Source organism: Mastomys coucha, unplaced genomic scaffold, assembly GCF_008632895.1.
Source record: "Mastomys coucha isolate ucsf_1 unplaced genomic scaffold, UCSF_Mcou_1 pScaffold20, whole genome shotgun sequence".
NCBI lineage: Eukaryota > Metazoa > Chordata > Mammalia > Rodentia > Muridae > Mastomys > Mastomys coucha.
Window position 1 is genome coordinate 131091300 of NW_022196903.1, and position 15448 is coordinate 131106747.

The following is a 15448-nucleotide window of genomic DNA, read 5'->3' on the forward strand; positions in this document are numbered from 1 at the left end:
ACACACACACACACACACACACACACACACACACACACACAAAAGGTCACCCTCACCTACCCAGGTGGGCGCCATCTATTCCTTTTGACTAGGACAGGGAAGAGAAAAGAGGATTTTCTCTTCTGTCTCTGAGCTTGACCCTGAACTCCTGTTCGGGGTGCCTCTGGTCCAAAGGCCTTCACACTTGTGCTAGAATCTGAACCATCTTGTGAGACTCCTGGGTGGGCCCCCAGCTGCAGATAGCCGACTGTGGAATCAATGATGTAAGCCATTCCTTGTAATTAATCTCACTTCACATGTATATCTTGCTGGTTCCATTCTTCTAGAGAATGCTAACACTGCAAATCCCTATGTATACAGAATTTTTATTTTTATGAGCTCCTAGCTGGGCAAGTAAGCATCCGACACCAATTCCTGGGCACTGTCAGGCTTCCTTTCACTCCTGACTTACAGAGACCACGTGTGAAGGATATTCAAAGAAGCCATGCACTTATATGCATCCACATGAGAGGGGGGCACATCACTGACTAAAGGTTCTGTGTGAATGAGTGTGTGTGTGTGTGTGTCAAGCCAGGGATCTGCATACCAAGAGCTCAGAACGACCATAGTATTTTGTGCTTTGCATGTATGTCTATGTCTGTGTGTATTTGTGTGTGCTCACATGCACGCGTGTGTGTTTATGTGTATATTTGTGTGTGTGTAGGTGCATATGCATCCCTGTTTTTGCACACGGAGGCCAGAGGACATCTTGGGTGTTGTTTCTCAAGAACACTGTCCACCTGATTTTGAGACAGACTGTCCTAGCTTGTCAATTATGCGAGGCTGACTGGCCAGTGAGCCCCAGAAATCTGTCTGCCTTTGTCTAGCTCCCTAGCTTGCAGATTACAAGTGAGTTTCACAAAGCCTAGCATTTGGTTTGGTTTGGTTTTCATCCTGGAGGTAATAGGCATTTGTTGTTTGTTTTTTTTTACTGGCTCTGGTGATCAAATCCAACTCCTCACATTTGCAAGGGAAACACTTTACCAACTGAACCATCTTCCCGGACCAGTGCTTCATATTTTAAACAAACAACATATGCTGGCAAGAATGTGTGTGAGAAGGCGTATATATTTTTGGTGGCCATGTAAAACTAAGGCATCTTCTATAAATTACTATAGAGATTCCTCAAAAAACCTTAAAATTAGAAGTACCATATGACCCAGCTAGACAGCTCCTGGGAATAAATCACAAGATCCCCTAAGCACACGCACAAAGACAGGCATGCTCACAGTGTTTACTGCGTTGCTGTCCTCCACAGCCCAGTAAACATGAGTGAGCAGGCACTAGATTTCATTACAGCATTTCTTACAGGCACATGTTCTTATGTGTTGTTTGCTCATCCCACCCTCTCCCAGAATCCCCTGTCCCCCTGCTCATCTGCATGCTGCCACACCTATCTCCTTCAGCCCCTTCACCTTTCATAGCACATGTCCTCTGTGACCATCTCCCATTCCCCCTTTCTTCCTCCTTTTTGGCTTCCCCCTCCTCTCTCGTGGTCAACTCTCTAGTCTCTCATTTATACGTTTAAATTTAGATGGCACATGTAAAAGGAAGCATGTGAGATTTTTCTTTCTGAGTCTGGCTTCCTTCACTTAATATATTGATCTCTAATTCATCTATTGTGCTAAGAATGCAGAAATCCCATTGGCCGTAAGTTCATAGTCTTTGCCCTCTCATACGTTCAATAAGAATTTTCAGTTTCGGTAAACACACAGAAAAGTATTTTGTAAGTGTTATACTGACAAACTATCAAAGTATAATCCACCAAAATAATAGAGGCTGTTGATCAAACATTCTCAAAATAAAACATGTCAATAATTAAGAAAGGTCATCATATTTACTCCTCTAGTTTTTATAAAACAAAACTTGTCAACATATACTGAAGGGGGAAATTGAGAAATTAATTAAAGTCAAATGAAAATTGAAACAAACAAAAGTTGTTAAAATGAATTTTATAGTAATAATGCCTACATTTAAAACAGATATCTCAAATAGATAGCCTAGTGACGTATCTCAAGGCCTTAGAAAAATAAGAACAAATAAAGTCAAAATTAATAAGAGGAAAAAAGATTGGAGAAGAAATAAATAAAAATAGAAATGAAAAAAGTTACTAAAGTTCAATGAATCAAGAGTTGAACAAGACAGACATAAATAAAACTAAAGGTTAAACAAAGAGTGCTACTAATAGACACCACTGAAACACAGATGATCATTAGTGAATGTTTTAAAAAATGTTATGCCAGTACACTAGAAAATCAAGAAGAAATGCAGAAATTTCTAGACCAAAATGATCCATAAACATTGAACCAACTGTATATGAACCCTAAACAAATCGATAATAAATAATGAAATTAAAGTTGTAATAAAAACCTTCCATCAAGGGAAATCCGCTGACTAGGTGAACTCACAGGTCTATTGTTCTAGACATTCAAAGGACTAACAATAATATTCCCCAAACCATCCCATGAAGTAGGATGCTTCCAAACTCACTCTACAAAGCCCATACATATTACCTAATGTCTAGAAGCAATAAGGACGTCACAGTAAGACAAAGAAAGAGAAAGAGAAAACAGTCTATCATCCTTGATAAACACAGACACAAAAAACACAATTAAAGCATTTGCAATTTGAACTTTCTAAAGCATATTAAAAAGGCTCACATATCATGACTATGAAAGTTGGTTTCAGTGTAGGGATGGAAGGCTAGGACAACACACACAGAAGAGAGAACATGATACATGGCTCAGGCACAGAGTCAAGGGTGGAGCCCACACAGTCACCTTAGTATGTGTGGAATAAAATCCAACATTCTTTCACAGCAACAGCACTTGCTGTGGAAGGGTAGTGGCTTCACATAACACGGGACGTTTGGGAGTCCAATGGACTGAGAAGGCGGCCTGAAGTTAGGAGGCAAGGAAGGCTGGGAAAACTGTCCCAGAGATGCCCTAAGTATGAGCAATTGATTTATTGATAATCACAGTTAATATGCACTAATAATAGGTCATATGTTGTCTTGGTTTGGACTTTATTGCTGTAAAGAGACACCATGACCATGGCCACCGTTTTAAAGGAAAACATTGAATTGAGGCTGGGTCCAGTCTTAGAGGTCCAGTCCATTGTCATCATGAAGGATTCAGGAGGCAGAGCAGTGTGCAGGCAGACAGAGTGTTGGAGAGTAGCTGAGAGCTCTATATCCCAATTAGTAGGAAGCAGGACTAGAGAGTGACACTGTTCTGGCTTGAGTTTCTGAAGTCCCAAAGTCCAGCCCACTAGTGACACACTTCCTCCTTTAAGGCCACACCTCCTATAGTGCCACTTCCTATGAGCCTATGGAGGCCATTGTCTTTCAAACCTCTACGTATGTATAATTAATATTTTAATAAATGCAATGAAATGGTGACACACACATGCCTAATATGCTTTAATAATTATACCAAAACAACCAATACTTCTTACTTATTTTGGAGCTAAATATAGTTTTTCCAAATAGCTTTATAAAGTAGGCGTGGTGAGCCTAGCATGGTGACACACACCTTTAATTCCAGCACTCATGAAGTAGACTCAGGAGGATCCCCAGAGTTCAAGGCCAGCCTGGTTTACATAGGGCCAACTAGGGCTACATAGTGAGACACTGTTCAAAAATAAAATAAAAGACTTAACAGAGCACAAATTACTCAAGTATACAAGTCAATGTTTTTAATGTATTTACAGTTGTGTAATACCCACACAATCTAATCTTATACTATTTTCATCATCCTCAAGGACACTTCATACCCAATGATCAGTCAGTCCTCACTCCAACCCCACTCCCTGTCACCCAGGTACTTGCTAGCCCTTCTGCCTCTGCTCTGCCTTCTCTGAACATCCCACCCTCATGCTGTCATGCAGCATGCAGCTTTTGTGACTGGATGGCTTCACTTAGCGTTCTGTTTTCTGGATTCATCCATGCTACGACTTATTACTTCATATGCTGAGTATTATTCTATTCTATAGGTGTGAGATTTTATTTATCCACCTAGTGGTGGACATTTTGGTTATTTTCAACTTCCAGATGATTGGAAATATCACTTCCATAAATGTATGTACAGAGCATTCCATATAGATACGATATGACTTTTCTTTATACTGCTTTCATGTTTATGTCTGTGTGTAGAGAAAGACGAAGAGATGAGAGAGAGAGAGAGAGAGAGAGAGAGAGAGAGAGAGAGAGAGAGAGAGAGAGAGAGAATACTTTGGTCACACGCAATATTTTTTAGGAACTAACTGCCAAATTGTTTCCCAAAGTAGCCCCTCCCCCTTTTCCATTCCTCTCAGCATACAAAGCCCAGCTTTTCCACACCCTTGTCTGTATTATGTATGGATATTTTCATGGCATTTTCTTTAAAGTGGAATGTGTGTTATAATATTTTTGTTTACTTTGTCCCCAATGGTTAAGGATGTCTTGTTTATGTACTTAATGTTCCTTCACTATGGGAAAGAATGAATTTAAATCCTTTGTACAGTTTGAACTGTTATTAATCTTTTCATTACTGGGAATAAAGTATGTTTCATGATTATGAATATACATCCTTAATTAATATTTCATTCAAATGTATTTTCTCTTAGCCTATGAGTTGCACTTTCCTTCTTTCTGTTCTTCCTCCCTCCCTCCCCTCTTCCTTTCTCACTTTGTTCTCTTCAGAGAAGGTCTACTATAGCCACAACCCAGGCTAGCCTCAAGTCTAATACATAGCCAAGGATGGCCTTCCGCTCATAATCCTCCTGTCCCGGCCTTTAAGGGTTGCGATGAGGGGTATGCACATTTTTTTTAATAATGTCCTTTAATGCACTGTCTTAATTTTTGCAAGATGACCTTTCTCTTTTGTTATCTGTAACTCATCTCATATGTTAAGGAATATAATTACGTTCAGGTCCTAATTCCAGATTTTCTTCTTGGAGTTTATATTTAAGCCTATAGGCCACTTTGAGTAAAATTATGTTTAATTTTGAAATGTGAGGCATAGCTTCCATTTCATTTATTTACATGCAAACTGTCAGTAGTTATAGAACCACTTGGAGAGTGTGTTCTCTCCACTGACATATTTAATGCCTCAAGAGATCATTGTTTTTAAATATAGGTAGTTGTTTCTGGCCCATTCAGTTCCACTGAGCTATACATCCCTATATGAGTCCCCATATATGAATACTAAATTATCTTTACCCCTGTGCCTTTGTACAATGCTTAGGAATGAGTATATGACACTCCAGTTTTCTTCCTGTTTTTCAATACCATTTAGATATTGGGGGACCACAGAGTTTCTGAATACATTTTAGGATTGTCTTATGGATTTGAAAGGTGTTAGGTGATTGGGCTGAAGATGGCTCAGCAGTTAAAAGTATAGACTGATTCTGTAGAGGACCCAAGTTCATCCCTCAGCACCCAGGTCAGGCAGCTGTCTGTTTCTACATACATGTGTTGGGTCATTCCTTCCGTGCTCACGTAGTCAATCTGTCTCCATTTCTTACTCATACATGGCTTCAAGGCCAGCCAAATGTTCAAGACTAGGGTTTTCTCATATTTTTGCATGTATACAGCCTTGCCATGAGTGTACCCAACTACATGCCCAGGAATATATCAGAGCTTCCCAAGATCTCTGTTTGACCTTACACATGCCCAGCCGCTATCCCGTTTGTCTGTGGTGTTAAACACTTACTATTGGTTGTTTCTGATGAGTACCCAGTGGATAGGGCTTCTCCCAAGGTTATCACTCATATCTATGTCAACCCCCTTTCAATGGTGTTTCTCAAGACTACAAAACTGACAACTCTGTGCAGAAGGATGACCATTCTCTCTGTGGTTGAAATTGATGCTTTAGACATTTAGAATTAACCAAAGTTCTGTAACAACCTTAGAAGCATTTTTTTACATTAAAACAAACAAACAAACTACTGACTGTTTACAGCAGTTGAATTTGTTCTTGTGTTATCAGACTTTCCCCAGTTCCACAGTAGCCCTAAAAGCTAACAGACACACAACCACAGTGGCTTTTAAAATAAGGTCCGCCTCGAAGATTCTAGAGTGAAAGATGCTCCTCCTGCATAGAGTTGCCACTATGTGGTGTAAGCATTGAAAAGAACTTGATTCCACAATGAAGTTATCGTTGAGAGCGGATCTGCCTTCTCTGAGGATGGTCACTCTCCTCTTGCTCACTTCACACATTCTCCTAACTGAGACAAGCTACCTCCAATCCCACTGAAAACAATGCCCCTGGTTTTCCTGCAATATCTGCTGTTTTCTATTTATTTGAGTCACTACTAGAAGTGTGAACATTAAAACCAGGTCATAGATGAATGGAACTGACTCATAGTGTACAAAATAAAGTATCATAAATAATCAATGTGCAGCCTGGGAAAAAGCCCAATACAACACCCCCTTTGTTTCTTCATTTTATAGCTGTAATTTCTTCATTTTAATTTCAACTCTTACTAAATGAATTACACACACACACACACACACACACATACACACACACACACTATTTAAGCCCAAATTTCCTCCACAGTAGGAAAATGAAGAAAAATAAAACATTCTATGAGGACCAAATTCCAACAATAAATTAAATGACTGTATGAAAAGGAGAGTTAACACCTGTAAGCCTCCAAGAGTTTCATCCAGGACACAGAGCAGATACACCCTCCAAAGTGCTCAACCTATGTGTAGATTCAACAAAGTGGTGTCTGGGATTGTGAAAAAAAAAAGATGTGTTTATCTGAAAAGATTCTTTCAGTCACTGTAATAATCATGTTTGTGTCTAGAGTTACACTGTGCTTTAAAGAACCAGGCTGGGCTGGAAAGATGGCTCAGGGGTGAAACTAGCTCACTGTTCTAACAGAGGACCAGAGTTGGATTCCCAGCTCCCATGTCAGGCAGCTCACAACTGCCTGTAACTCCATTTCCAAACGTTCAGATGACCTGTGCTGGCCTCCATGGGTACTGCAGTCACACACACAAATACACAAATGCAGATACACATACATATAAAATTCAAAAATAAAGTAATCTTTAAAAAAAAAAAAAATCAGGTCAATGTAGGGAAGGGTGATACCTTTTGTAATCCAGCACTCTGGGGATGGAAAGCGAAAAGATCAGGAGTTCAAGGTCATCCTCAGCTACATAGGGAGTTAGTGGTCTCAGTCTATGACCAGTGAGACCCATTGCTTTTCTATAGAAGTGCCATGACACAGTCATGGTGGCATAGTGTGACAGAGTATTATTGCTCACTGGGTAGTAATAAGGGAAATAGAAAGGGAGGAGAGAGAGGAGAACATGTTTCTCTGAACACCCTTTGAAACAACGACCCCCAAAGCCTTCCCGTTATAATCTCTGTCTTCTCACAACAGCGCCTTGCTGGGGAGCAGGTATTTAAGACAGACTCACTCTCTCTCTCTCTCTCTCTCTCTCTCTCTCTCTCTCTCTCTCTCTCTCTCTCTCTCTCCTCTCTCTTCCCCGTCTCTCTCCCCTCCTCTCTTCCCCCCCTCTCTCCCTCTTCCTCCCTCTCCCTTTGCCTCCCCCCCCCTCGGAGAGTCAGTTACATTATAAATGACTGTTTCATCTGGCTACTATGTTGCCCAGTATGGGATTGTTTCCCTGTCCCAAAGGTCTATTACTAGATTCGTCCTATTTAGATACTAGAAGTAGAAACAAATGGAAACAGGGTGGAACAAGAGAGGATGTTTGCTTTGGGGACAGGGCAAGTGGGTAAAATGACATCGGTGGTGCTAGGATCGGTAGTCACACTTACTTACTTTGCAGCTATCTGAGGACCAGGCTCAATTGTATGATTGCCCTCCAGTTTCTCCAATGCATTCTAAAGACAGTTCTTATGTAATCAGCCATGATGTTTTGATGTCTCAAAAGTGGTTCAAAAGACCAAAAGGTCAAAGCCCAGTGAAGTCCAAATCTTTGAGTTACAGAGATGCAGTAAGACCCCTGCCATTGGTCACTGGTGACAGGGAGAAGGGTCTGGAGCTGGTAAAAGTCATCTTTTACCCCAAAAATTGCTCCAAGTAAAACATAGATTTTCTGAATTTACACCAAGACCTTTTAAGTTTCTGGCTTAGTCTCTTGAATATATTATCTTCCATATGTAGACTGCATTTTCCCCCCTTAAAAAATTGTTAGGAAACATTTGCTGGCTGCCATGTAACATCCCAAAATACTGAGACATTAAGAGACATGTGTGAAAATGCCTGCAGGGTTTCTCATTTGGGTTGCCATCACCGAAAGCCACAACAGTGATTCACCGCTTGTCACCGGCAAAGTTACCAATCGACAGAGAAAGCAAACGACACAACAAAGATGTGGTGTGTGCTGCTTTGGTGAGATTTAAATATCACCACAGCTTACCACCATGCACCAAGAACTCAATAAGAGCCACCCAACTTTTTATGGAGAACACAAAATAAGACTTCTTCTCATGCTTGGATCCAGACCACCGGGGTGAGGTATCAGGACAGAGATCAACTGAAAGGCAGAGGGACTGAACTTAGAAGTTTGAGAAGGAGCAAGAGGAGGCAGGAGATTCACTCCTCCGAGTCTTTTATAGAAAAACAATAGAATACTAAAGAAAAGCAACTTTCCTAAAACCCTAACTTTTTCTAAACACTAAAAGTCACCAACTATGACACAGCAGAGCCCAGAGAAACACAGAATCCCACTCCGCTAGAGACTGAGGCCTTGGAATTTTACGGTAAAAAGACTCATATATATAAAATGAATAAAAACTGCAATTGTCAAATCAAAAGGAAAGATGTGTCCTATTTGCAATGTGAAAGGGGTCCACGTGTATGCCTGTGTCATCTACTGCCCCAGGAGCCTTCCCAGAAAGCCTTCTGTTCTGGACTAAGGCAGGGCAGCAGAGGCCATTGGTGGGAAGGGCTTAGAATTGGCAGTGGTTATGATGTGCCAAGGGCTCTGGCTTCTCTTCACAGGCTCAACGGCTAGAGCCCAGCTTCCTGCAGGCAGTAGCTCTGAGCTCTGTGGCCAAGAATGCTCAAAAGACACACCCACACTCATGGGACAGACCTAATAAATCATCCACGGGACCCTCTGACTGGTTTCCCTGGCCCTGAGACAGAAAAGTTGCACTGGCTGAAATCAACAAATGGGATCCCCCCTCCCCCCACTCCGACTAGGAACCAGCAGGGCTATTACATATCTCTTACATGACTAAATGATTAAAAAACAAAACAACAGCCACGAAACCCTGGGGCTCATCTGTCAGCTTGCTTCCTGGCTCCCCTGGCATGTGTTTCTCCTGGTTTGGATGGATCTGGTACAGGACCCATGGAGCTCCCTGCCTCACGAGTGGAAAGCAGACTTTCTAAAGTTCTCTCTCCAAACCAGAGAAAGACCACATGGCCAGGTCGCTTCTAGCTGTTAAGCTATTTCATATGCTCGAGACCCTCAGTTCTTGCAAGCATGCACAGATGATTAATAGCAGTGAGTCTTCTGAAGACAAGTACTCAGTTGTTTTCTGATCTATTCCCCCTACCCCGGCGCTGAAACTTCCTTAGCTAGCAAGAAACCAAACACAGGCATCAGTAGTTCTTAACGCTAGGTTTTTGCCTTACCTTCGGCAGCCGCGACTCTAGTTTCATTCAGAGCTAGCAAACTACATGGCAGCCCCATGGCAAGCCTTCTGCCTACCCAGGACGGTAGAGGCCTCCAGGGAGTCTGATGATGACTAAGTCACGTGGATTGCATCAAAGAACAATATAGTCAGCAGACTTGGTGTGTGTGTGTGTGCGTGTGTGTGTGTGTGTGTGTGTGTGTGTGTGTTTTCCTACTGAGGATAAAGGAAGAAAGAAAACCTTAGTAATCCAAACAAGAGAAGAAGTACTAAAGATAGAGTGCTTTTACGAAATACCGTATTTGATTGCAAAGTTAGACTGTGTTTATCCTCCTGTGCGTATTCATGGTTGTCTCATCCATCAAGGTCCCTGATGGCTGTGTTTTGTAGACTTGAGGAAGAATGGGTTATTGTTGACTCCTTAGTGCGGGATGCTAGCAGTCCTTGATGCTGGCTTCCAGTCCTGGCCTGTCACTTACTAGATGGGAGCCTTGGATAGGATGCCTCTCTCAACTCTGTTTCTCTACCTGTATGTGTTGCAGCGGATGGAGGGTCAATATTACTCTCTCATAGACGGTTACGGTTGCTGATGAATATACGTAAATGTATCAGAACTATTCTAGGACGTCCTAAGCTGTCCTTAAGGGTGAGGTTTTATTATTAGCCATGTGCAAACCTAGTCTCCATCCATGTAGGACCAAAGGAAATAACTGGACAGTGGGGGTGCTGCGTGAGTCGACAGTAGCAGGAGAAAGAAGGCGAGATGTGAAGTCCCATCACTGCCAGGTGAGAAGTCCTCTGAAGTCACTGTCATCCGTGACCTTGTGGCTTTGCTATTTACAGAGGCAACTAGAGAATATCGAGGTGGTCACCATCAGGGGCCCTCTGCAAATTCATTTTCTGTTTCTCATGCCTTGAAGAATCAAAGGACAGTCCTTGGCACAATTCCGTCTCAGCCGGGGGGGAAAAAATCTGAAACAGATTAAATTTTGATATGGCTCAAATGGGCCTGCTGAGATTCGTGCTGAAATCGAACTCAGTTGTAAGGGTGTGGAGATGGGAGCTCTTTAAGAGAGTGCTGACTCTCTGCTGAAATTGAAAGAATACTACGGTTACTAAGGACTAGGTTAGTTACCATGGGAGTTCAGGCACATTTTTTTTCTATTTCTTTCCAACTCACTTGCTCTGTTACAAGGTTGTGACATAGCAAGAATTTCTGTGCTTGAAGCCAGCATCATCTTTTCAGAACCAAAGCCATTGGCCAAATAGCCTATCTTACTCATAATCTACCCAGTCTCTGGCATTCTATCACAACAACAGAAAACAGTCTAAGTAGTATTTAAAAGGGATCATCTGGGATCATCCGAAGGATCATCAAAGCTTAAGAGCACTTGCTGCTCTTGCAGGAGACTGAAGTTTGGCTCCCGCACCTGCATTATGCACTTTAAAACCATTCCTATTGGCTCTAGGGGCTCGCTCTTCCTCTTCTGGCCTCCATGGGCACACACACCTACCCAGACAAATCCAGCCATACATATAACTAAAAATCATGTAAATCTTTGGATCTCTTGGATTTCTGCTAAGAGAACTCTTTATCCTTACCAAATAAGTTCTCCTTAAGCCTTAATCGTAAAGAGACCTGGGGTCAGTAGTAGGCAAAAAAAAAAAAATGGTTTCAGAAGACAAATGATTGAGTTTGGACTCATACCCAGCATCAGGAGGCAAATGTCTTATTTTTTTCTATCTTCATTTAAAGCCACCAAATGTAGCAAGAGTTCTAGGAGAGAGAAGAAAATTGCTATTTCAACTGTAAAATTCTAGATTGCAAAGCATCTGGCTTCTCCATACTCATGTTGATATCAGAATGGCAGAAGAAACATCAACCGCATCTATGACAACCGGCTGAGCCTTCCTGAAAACACCTAAGTGACATTTATCACACTAAGAAAGTGTTAGTGTGACATTCTGTCCCAACCAAACCTTATGAAAGGATGGGATGGGAGAGAAGGTGAATTTAAGGCCCAAACTCTGACACATCTTTGAGATGTCACAGAAAAATAACCCATTATCCCATCAGCTTTCATGGTCAGAGAATGCCTTCTATGTCTGGTATCATTAGAATCTCAACTCAACACTTAGTTTAGGAGGAGAACTTGAGGTGGATCAAGATCTACCACATACCAGAGTATTAAAGAATATTAAATGTGACTTCTCAATTTAGTTTAGAACTTTAAAAAGTATAGGTGTGAAATCAAGCTAACTTTAAAACTATTTTTATCATTCCATGCACATATGTATACATACACATATGTATAAAAAAAAGTCATTGTTTTGGCAGCCAAAACTACACATTTATCTCAATTTTCATCAAAAGAAAAAGAATCAGTGGAGGCATGAAATATGGCACTCATTCCAGACTTCCCGGTGAGAATATTTTTCCTGAATGGTATGTAAAGTTTTCTGCCTACAGCATGTTTATTTTACAATCTGTATTCTGAAGTGTCAGGAAACCGGAATCTATTAACATATCTCCTGTCATTTTAGAAAGACAATTTTTGTATATCTCAGATCAGAAAAGGCACCAGGTGCTTGAAAGGAGAGGGACATTCTGACCCATCCTAACCGGCCATGAACTCAGCTGCGATAGACGCCCAGCTTTGTCAGAGCTGTGCATCTCTTCACTGTCTATGCAGAGTAGAAGGAGGAACCTGTAAGCAAACACTTGATATTTCTGTAACATTTCAGAAATGGAAATGTGTGATGTGAATTCACAAAAAAACACCCAGTTACTCTTTTGTTTTTTGGTTTTTTTTTTTTTTTTTGATTTTTCAAGACAGGGTTTCTCTGTGTAGCCCTGACTGTCCTGGAACTCACTCTGTAGACCAGGCTGGCCTCAAACTCAGAAATCTGCCTGCCTCTGCCTTCCAAGTGCTGGGATTAAAGGCGTGCGCCACCACTGCCTGGCCACCCAGCTACTGTTGCAAACAGCAACACACACATCAAATTGGAAGGTGACAGGGAGCACAGGTGGGGAAGGGAGAAAAGAGGAGTCCTTCCTGTCCTTGAATCTGCTTCCTCGTCCTCATTACAAGTCTCCAAAGAGATACAAGAAGGAACTGATCAAATTTGTGTGCATTGATTTTAATACCATCTTTTTTAAATATCCCTGTTTGTCTGTCTGCCTGTCTGCCTGTCTGTCTGTCTATCTATCTATCTATCTATCTATCTATCTACCTATCTATCTATCTATCTATTTTTTTGAGGGGTGGAAGTTGAGGCAGGCTGTCATATATCCCAAGGTGGTCTTGAACTTGCTATGTAGCTGACATGACCTTGACCTTCTGACTAACTCTCTTGCCTCTACTTCCCCTGTGCTGGGATTAGAGATTGCACCCAGGAGCTTGGTCTCGTGCTGTGCTGGGGATGGAACTCAAGGCTTTCCGCCTCCCAGACAAGCACTCGGCTGCACACCTCCAGTCCCTCATAGTTTTAGAACGTGCACACAGCGTTAGTACAGGAGGGACAGGTGGCAATTCTGAATGCACCTAGTGCCAACAAGAAGGGAAGAAGGTCTTGCTGCATGGAACACTAACACTGCCTGGAAGATGGTCTTGCTTCTGCAGTAGATGTTGCTTTTCTAAAGAAGCTCATTTAAGAGAAAAGAGGAAATTATATCCAATAAAGAAACATTCAAGATTATGCTTCCAACTGCAGTATCGGAACTTTTTTTTAGCCCTGCAAACCTTCCCAATGCATATTATTTGATCGTGATGGGCCTCATTTATCAAGAATGTAGAAACCTTGATCGTTATTACAAGCTATAAACCCAGGAACACAGTATATCTAAAATGATGAATCTAACGGCATCCAATGATAGCAAATCACACTGACAGGGGGCGTGCCCGCTAGACACTCGGAGGCGAATTGTGAAAGATGCATATTGCAGAGTCTGCTTGTGGGTGACAAAGTGATTTCCCTCGTACTTCTTACTTGGACCTTGGGGGCTCTTTCAGAACCTGTCTGAAGTACTTAAAAGTCTTTAGATGGCATAATGTAACATATCATCAGAATGGGAGCAGGCAAAGAAAAGGACATTCCATTTTACAGTAACTCTATTTTCAAAATAGCCTACTATCGTGCTCTGAAGGAAATGAACAGCAAGCCACGCCAGTCATTTCTCAAGCTCAGACTAAGCACAGCATAAATTACCTCCACATCACTCTCGCACTTGCACTTCTGATTTCCTTCCGTGACATCAAAGCCACAGCCTCTTCCCCTCCCTGCCTCCCACCAATACCTAGGATGCTTATTAGCCCAAGACACTTGGCTCTTAAGGAAATTGCTACAATTTCCAGAACAGACACAAAGTAGACCCAATTTCTCCCATGCTTCAACAACTAGAATACAGAATAGAAACTATATAATTTCTTTGTAACTGAGAAGTACTCCTAAAACATTGCTTGTGAATACTCCCACCTCAAATAAATTCCCCAGAAGACAATGTGGGCTGAGAGAATCTAAGATGTTGCTAGCCTAGGACTACCATAATCTAAGACTTCATCATCTCTCCACACTGATCCGTATAGCTTATCTTTATGTTTTTCAGAGGAGAGGCAAGGTTTAAGATAACTATGACAACTATTTGTTTGATTACTTTCTGATCTATGTAATCTAGCCCCACCCCCACCCCCTTCACCAAAGACTCAGCAGGAGGTTGACCCTGCCTTGAGGAGTTCACACTCCAGAGAAAACAAATTACAAAGTGTTGTTTCCAGATAAACTATAGCTCAAACTCTCAATCACTGAGTTACTAGAAGGATTTAATCTTGGTGGCTTTTCTTATTTAAAGGTGTGTTGTGCCCACACATCTACACATAAAAATAAACATTTAAACCACAAATGAGCTCAAGATTTTTTTCTTCCTTAAGTTTCTTGAGAAGAGCAAATTGCAGCTGGTCTTAGCATATACCTAAGTATATCAAAGCTGAGTTTAGACTCCTGGCCTGTAAAGATCTGAGAAAATATATCACTAAACTTGGGGTAACTTCTCATGCATTAATAAAATATAATATAAGTGGCATTGTGTTCTGTAGTGTATGGGTCTTAGGGGCACACAGTTCATAGCACCAAGTTAAACATCCTTAAAGGGAAGAGGCCAACTGTTTCCCTGAGGGGATTCACTCCGGAGCTGTGAACAGTCATCCGCCTCTTATTCATCAGTGCCAATCAGTAAGAAGCATCCTTGCCACCCCCTGAGGAACAGTGTTGAAAGATTAGCTTCTGGAACTTTCCATGCATGGGGCTGCAGAAGCAATCAGCAAGTACATTGCTTCTTGTCTCAACCTGAATCCATGAGCTCTGAGGTTTGGGTGAGAAGCGGTGTTGTAGTTTTGATGTAAAGCGCTGCCCACAGGCTCCTATGAGAGTGGAGACATATCTGGAGGAAGTGACTGTCTTGGGGCCGGGCAGGGGGATTCGGGACTTCAGTTGTATAGTCTGGCTCTGTTTCCTGTCCTTGCTCTGATTTCTGGTCCCCTGAGATAAAAGCCACACGCTTTTGAAGCCACTGAGCCACTCGTGTCTGTATTCTCTGACATGATTGGATTCCTCCAGTCCATGAGTCAGTGTCTGGTACAACGATGAGAGGAGTGACTGATACAATCCGTATCCCTTAGCTTCCAAGATAGGAATGAGGGATGGAGCTAATTAATACGAATCTTTGTTGTTTTGTTTTGTTTTTCCAGACAGGGTTTCTCTGTGTAGTCCTGGCTGTCCTGGAACTCACTCTGTAGACCAGG

The 15448-nt window shown here is 41.8% G+C and overlaps 1 protein-coding gene across 2 annotated transcripts in view; it reads right to left on the reverse strand.

Annotated features, from left to right (window-relative positions):
• The window catches only part of Rerg (RAS like estrogen regulated growth inhibitor), a 106759-nt gene that overhangs the window by 56036 nt on the left and 35275 nt on the right, over positions 1 to 15448 (reverse strand). Inside the window, exon 2 of one of the 2 annotated variants that reach the window (XM_031383699.1) lies at positions 9652 to 10622. The exons of the other annotated variant lie outside the window; for it this stretch is intronic. Coding sequence (XP_031239559.1) covers positions 9652 to 9709 — 58 coding nt within the window. The 5' untranslated portion in view covers positions 9710 to 10622. The remainder of the gene's footprint in view (positions 1 to 9651; positions 10623 to 15448) is intronic. 2 annotated transcript variants of the gene reach the window in all.